General features: G+C 36.3%; 1 protein-coding gene across 1 annotated transcript; it reads right to left on the bottom strand.

Moving 5' to 3' along the window:
* Nucleotides 1–3164: 3164 nt before the first annotated feature.
* Nucleotides 3165–6710, bottom strand: LOC121856997 (AP-4 complex subunit beta-1-like). The gene is made up of 5 exons (XM_042352793.1): nucleotides 6562–6710; nucleotides 5616–5716; nucleotides 5348–5522; nucleotides 4866–5131; nucleotides 3165–4645 (listed from the first exon to the last, which is right to left on the bottom strand). The coding sequence occupies exons 1-5, from the start codon at nucleotides 6601–6603 to the stop codon at nucleotides 3505–3507; spliced, it is 1725 nt and encodes a 574-aa protein (XP_042208727.1). The 5' UTR covers nucleotides 6604–6710; the 3' UTR covers nucleotides 3165–3504.
* Nucleotides 6711–6774: the final 64 nt, after the last annotated feature.

Below are 6774 nucleotides of genomic sequence, written 5' to 3'. Positions count from 1 at the left end.
TACATAAATTATGTAATGAAGTTAGGGACAAAAACATTCCTTTAGACATAAGATGAACTGTAGTCTATCTATTAAATTAAATAGGAATATTTGGGCATGTTGTTATCAGCTACTGTTGATGGAGGACTCAGAACCATCTTTACTCTTATAGTGTGATAATATCAACTGATAATATAATGATTTTGGCCTTATATTTATGCTTTCTTTTCATCACTTTACATTTCTTGCTCATTTTAACTCCCATGGTTGTTAACATGGCTGTAAATTCAGGTTAGATCATAATTGAATGAGAATCAAGATTTCACTTATTCGTGTCAAAATATTACACTGCAGTTCGCATTTTGTCGTTTAGGAATGTATGCTTTGTTACCAAGAGATTACTGAAAAAATTAGTCAATGGGTATAGAAATGGATTAGAATAGCTGGAAGAATGGCTTTAGTAATGCAGGATTTATACAGTACTAACAATGTTTTTTGTTTTGATTTTAGAATAAATTTAGTTTTTTCCTTAAAACTTTCTTGTAGGATAATTAGGTATGAGGCATTTTTTCTTGTTGAAACTGTAGACAGGAAGATCAAGCATATAGCAATTACAGTAAATAGTATATTTACTCGTTTTCAGGATTATACAGGTACAGTACTGTACTGTAATAATGATGACACTGAAATGTTTCTTTTCCTTTTTATCATCAACTGGTTTCTAAAAAGTAAATTCTGTAATATTGTCATTTCTCCATAGCAGTTTTATTCATAAATGATATACTACAGTATACTGTATGCAGGTTCTCAATGACAGACATTAAATTCATATTTGTAGATTCTGCCAAGCATAATGGAGATGACTCAGATTATTGCGAGATTTTGCCATTAACATAATATCCTTGAGGGTAATATAATATAGTGCTAAACTTGATACTTGTCTTATCAGTTATTTTTTGTTTTTCCTTCTATGTCTTCTTCATTCATGTTTATGCCCGTACTTACCGTATTTGGTCGTTGTTTCATTAAACTGACTATTTGTCGTGAAACATTGTTTCTCTCGTGTATATTATATATTTAATTGTATTATCTACCTCTGGTGTACAGTATTGCCTTCAACTTTAAGTTTTCAGAAGTAAAGCAAGCATTTCTTTTAAGAGTCAACTCTATGTAAGAGCAGGGTGCTTGGAGAAAACTGCCTGTGAACAGTGTTAAATCAGTTTCTGAATACAAATAGAGAGACAACAGTGTGTTGAATGTTACCGGTATGCACCATTGTTAGTGCACTCAAGACTTTTCTCCTGGAAAGTATGTTTAGAGAGACTTGATTAGGACTCCATTAAGAGTTTCTTCTTGTCCATACATATATTTTGAATATAATACCAGTACAGTAAGTGAAAATAAATAACACGTACTTTAGGAAATTATTCATAGCATCGTATGCTGTATAGTACAGTATACAGTACTCTATGGTGCAGTTGAAGAAATGTGTTCCTACACCCCGTGGTAACCCATGTCTCCAAACAGCAATGTCGCAGTAGTATCACTATTCACGAATTAACGGGTATTGGCCGTGTAACAAAAGACGTGATTGGTGGATAAGTTTGCTATACCGTCGGATTAGGTCATATAGGATGGCTGTTTGGTGACACGGGTTCCCTCAGGGGGTGTAAGAACACATTTCCGCAACTGTACCACAGATGTTATTACAGGCTATGCATCTAATAAATGTCCACCATTTACACTCATAAGAAAATCAACCCTTTTTCAATTTTACACATATGAAAACTTACTTCTTGTTACTGGAGAAATACTGTTAATTATAACTCTGCTGTGCAGAAAATTTTGTATTTAATAAGTACTGTTCTGTATTCTGGTTATCATCATCATCATCATCATTTTACAGTCATTTTCCACGCTTGTGTGGGTTAGCCATGACTACCTGATGGCATGGTGTCCCCGTTGTTATCAGGTAAATTTGAAGCAAGTTTTACAGCTGGATTCCCTTCCTATTGCCAACCCACTTTTACAGAATGGGAACTGGCCATTATATATAGGACTTCCAAGCACCCTCTTAGCTGGCAAGACAGGGTTGCTACTCCCTGAGTTAATCAAAGGTTCCCACCTTCCAGGGGAAATGGGGAGAAGGGACGGGTGTGTATATTGACTAAATTTATATAATTTACTTCAAGATGATGTGATGAATTCATTACAAAAATTAACTTTTAATAGTGAATTATATAAATTTCCACAAAATATATGTTTGATGTTCCTTCAAATTGTTTTATTTTAGCCTCAAAATCACAATCCACAATATGAATAGGAATGCATCTAATAGGGTATCTCAGTGGGTAGAGAGGTGTGTTTCCATTTTTCTACCAGGAAAACCATTGTCATTTATGCACTTGTCACATACATGACCTCCATCCAGATCCTGACATATTTATATGTAGACGTAGGATTCCATGTGTAGACGAACAAGCTTCATTGGGCTGATCATTGAAAAGAAACTCAATTGGGTTCCTACCTTTGGTCTCTCAAGACTTACGCCCGTATTATTAAACAACATCTTCCCTTGAAGAGGGTCGTCGTGTTTCAACCCGAGTTTTAAACAAAATTAGTTCCTAGAGACACCGCAGTACAGTACTTAACGGGGTGGTGTGGCGGTAAAATTAACTAATTCCAATATTATAAATTAATTTTATTGGAATTAGTTAATTTTACCGCCACACCACCCCATTAAGTACTGTACTGCGGTGTCTCTCGGGACTCATTTTGTTTAAAACTCGGGTTGAAACACGACGACCCTCTTCAAGGGAAGATGTTTAATATTATGGGCGTTGTCAACATGCATTGGATGTCCTCCATACATTGGTTTGCACTTCTTGAGGCTGCAAATTGTACTACCCTGACCTGCTTATACAGGGTGTTAGTGTGGTCAAAGATTAACTGTGGATGCAAAGTTTGTTCCTCGACAACACAGGCTCACTTAAGACATTAAATGCCTTCCACCTTATGGGTACAGCATTTGTCTGACCACTTGAGCTTTTAAGATGCCAATGCTCATATCAATTTGGTAATATACAGTAATTATTCTGTAAAACCTACCTCTTGAGTACTGTATGTTTCTTACAGGTGTTTACCGTATATGTGTGCACTATATTGGGAAATAAATATTTAACTCATGAATTTAAAAACATTTATAACAATTCTGTCGATCTATACACTGTACTGTACATGTAAGGTAAAAGTGTGTTCAAGTATTGTTGAATCCTAACAGGTTATTCTGTGAACCTTTTCACTTTTAATTTGTATACAAAAATTTTCTCCCCTAAAGATGTCGTTATCTGCATTTACCCATTAAAAATATCAAAATATGCAGAAAAATCAATAAAATAATAAAAAAATATAAAATCCTATAAATTCAAAGGTGGTTTTTATCTATATACATATGAGTTTAGCCATATACAGTACATACAATAACAAACCTTCTAACAAAAACCAAATGTCACACAAGGTTCTCAATTACTCATGTATCACTTGCTTTTCACACTGCTGGGTAGAGGATGTTATATATCTACTGTCAACCCCAAGAAGTTGGGCTGCATCAGCAGGACCTTCAAGAAGTGATGAATAAACTAATGCTGCTCTTGAGGCTGGTTCACCAGGAATCTTAAGAGCTCTGACAAGAATAGCAGCTAATAAGAGTTGAGACTGTGCTGGCCGGCACAGAAATATTCGGGCAGCTGTAGTGACTAGGTCTGCATGGATGAACTCTGACGAGGATGCAAGTGACAACATACTCTGCAGTATATCTGGGGCAGAGTTCAAATATGGTGCCAGTGTACCAAGAACATGAAGCACAAGTGAAGGTGCTGTTTCTTGGACAGTACCTCTTGACAAAGCTCTGGTTACAGCTTGTATGAGGTCTTGAGGTAATTCTGGTATGGTCTTTTGTGTCACAGGTTTAGGAGTGTCTGCAGATGAAGAAGGAAGAAGAGTAGATTCATCCACTTGTGACTCATTTGCATCAGCATCTCCCACAGATTGTGATGACTGTACAGGTTCTTTGGAAATGCAAATGGAATTATCTTCTATTTGTAATGAAACTACAACAGTTAGAAGACATTCTAGGGCAGCTATAACCAATCTTTCTGTTGGTGCATCCAATAACGTCACCAAAATTGACAGACACAATTCGTGGGCTGAGGTACTGACTTGGGCTAATGCTCCCATACATGTAACTGCACCTCGAAAACTCTGATAATCACTACAAAAAGGTTTCACTTCCTCTATGAGACTACAAACATTATTTTCTGTGCTAACAAGGGGAAGCACCTTGAGTTTTTGAGTCTTTAAATATCCTGGATCTTTAGCCCGAACCAGAAAATATTTATAATGCGGGCCAAAGATATTCTGTATATCCCCCAATGTACTAAGAAACTCCAACATCAAATATGACGTCTCGGGAACATTACGACCAAGGATCTTGCACACAGAAGGTTGTATCATCTCAAGCATGTCCTTCATTAGATGAGGATGGTCTTTAGTCCAATGAAGAAATAGTTTTACAGTTGCTACAAGAACTGCTGAAGCCTTTGATAACAAGAGTTCATCCAGTGCATTTAAGAGAAGAATTAGTTCTTCCTCAGTCTTGGGTGTGTACCTATAAGGGCAATTAAAATTTATTAATAAGTATATAAAGTAAACATTCTAAATGAACCATCCTACAGTACAGTATGAAAGTTACATACTACATCAAAGCATATATTGTATATCCAATTCTTTATCAATAAAAAACTAGATATAAACATATCATGAAGATTACGTCTGCTATTGATTATGTACTGCATTATTATTCTGAGACTTATAACACTTTGACTAACCTGAGTAGAAGTGAAAGCACATAGACAGCATTGCATTCAGAAAATTGCATTATTCTCCCTAAAAGGTACATTGCAATATTCTTGTTGACTACCAGTCCTCCCTCATTTTGCAGGATATGTTCAAGGGCTAGAATGCAATTGGTAATTACAATGGGATCTGAGTCACGCAGTCCTTCATACAATATATCTATCACACCTGACTCAAGTGCAGACTGAGGAGCATGGGAGTACAGTCGCACACAAGCCACTGCACCTGCTCTCCGCACCTGTACAATGAAAAAAACGGCTGATGAAATCAACACTATCAAATAACCTATTAATATTGTACAGTATTTCAATTGTATATTTTATGAGCAAGGATTAGGAAAAATTCAAAGAACAATTTACTTTCTGTGTAATGAAAGTAACTAAATGGCAACAGTGGATGTCTGGTTTTTTATTATTCATTTAGCATGGAAGAAACAAATTAATGATACACTTGCCATGGCTGCTTGATCAGAGAGAGCCGAGAAAATAGCACGCACAGAACTCTCTTCTATTCCAGGCAATGCTGCCAGGGCGGAAATACTGGCACTTCGTACACTCGGGTTGGCATCGCTGGCATCTCTCAACAGGAGGTTGGCAGTCAGGAGAGCTAGATCAGCATTGGTACTGCATCTGCAAGTAGTGTTAAGATAACATCATACCAAATAATGTGACATTTATGGTATTTTCCCAACACTGTACATATTCATTCATTAGTACACTTACTTATCAGCAATATGGTAGCAAGTGAGTTTTTTAGCCAGTGTGTCGTGGGACGCCAAGAGCTGTACAACGTCACTGGTTGGCATGCTGTTACCTTCCACCATCTGAAATTACAGAACTTTGTGGTCATTCACATAAAGTTAGAAGACTTACAGAATTTCTTTAAATATACTGTACCTGTATTGTATATAACTGTTCATGCCTTTTTCCTCCATGATCTAAAGTTTGTGTAAATGGATACTACCTAATACTGGCCTGATGTGCTCTCTTGGTTGTACCTGGGCACGCAGCCAATGCATGTCTTAGGAGGTTCTTAAATTTAATTATTCCAGCCAATCAGCAGGAATATTCCCCATCTTCCTTATCTCAGTTCCACGCAGCCTCTCCTGACTTTGGACATGAGTGTGGTAATTGTGAATATTATTTTTGCCAATATTAAATTAATCCACAACTCAAAAAATTATGCAAGACATTTTTGTAAAGTCTGGTATTCTTAACAAAACTGCAACCTGTGACCAATGTAAGAATCCTTGAGCATAGGCAGGAGAGATGGCATTAACATACAATAAGGTCATGTTAGGTCAGTTTTCCTTTAGGAACAATTTCAAATACAACAAAGTAAGATATTTTTATTAGGTTAGGTTTCCTTAGGTTCCATTTTCTTAACCATCTGCACACTAAATGGTTAGAAATTATAAATGCACATTAAATTACATTGGGAAGGTTTAAAATTAACCATAGAAGCATATATTTACTAGGTTGGGTTGAGAATAATAAGCTGGATCAGCACCAGTGATATATTACTTATTTCATAAATATATCTCACCTGAATCATTTACAGACGTTATCAATATATGATTCAACAAATTTATTTTAAAAAATCCACCAGATTAGTTTGACCTACCAAAAATAGTAATTACAGGTGCAGAATGGCTGTTATTTAACCCACCTTTGTCAGCAGTAGCTTCTTCTCAGGGCTGATGCGTGCCATTGTAACCTAGTTATACTTAAACCTTCATCCAACTCTATACTTGGCAACGTTTATCACAACAAATAGACCCCAATTGATCATCACCCCTCGCCATCTGTCTGCCCCAACAGCTGATTCATAACAATAATTCTAGCAATGTATAATCTCGTCCAGTTTTTAGTTAAAATGCGC

The sequence above is a fragment of the Homarus americanus genome, unplaced genomic scaffold, assembly GCF_018991925.1.
Source record: "Homarus americanus isolate GMGI-L3 unplaced genomic scaffold, GMGI_Hamer_2.0 scaffold44060, whole genome shotgun sequence".
NCBI lineage: Eukaryota > Metazoa > Arthropoda > Malacostraca > Decapoda > Nephropidae > Homarus > Homarus americanus.
This window is presented reverse-complemented; position numbering and strand designations above follow the sequence as displayed.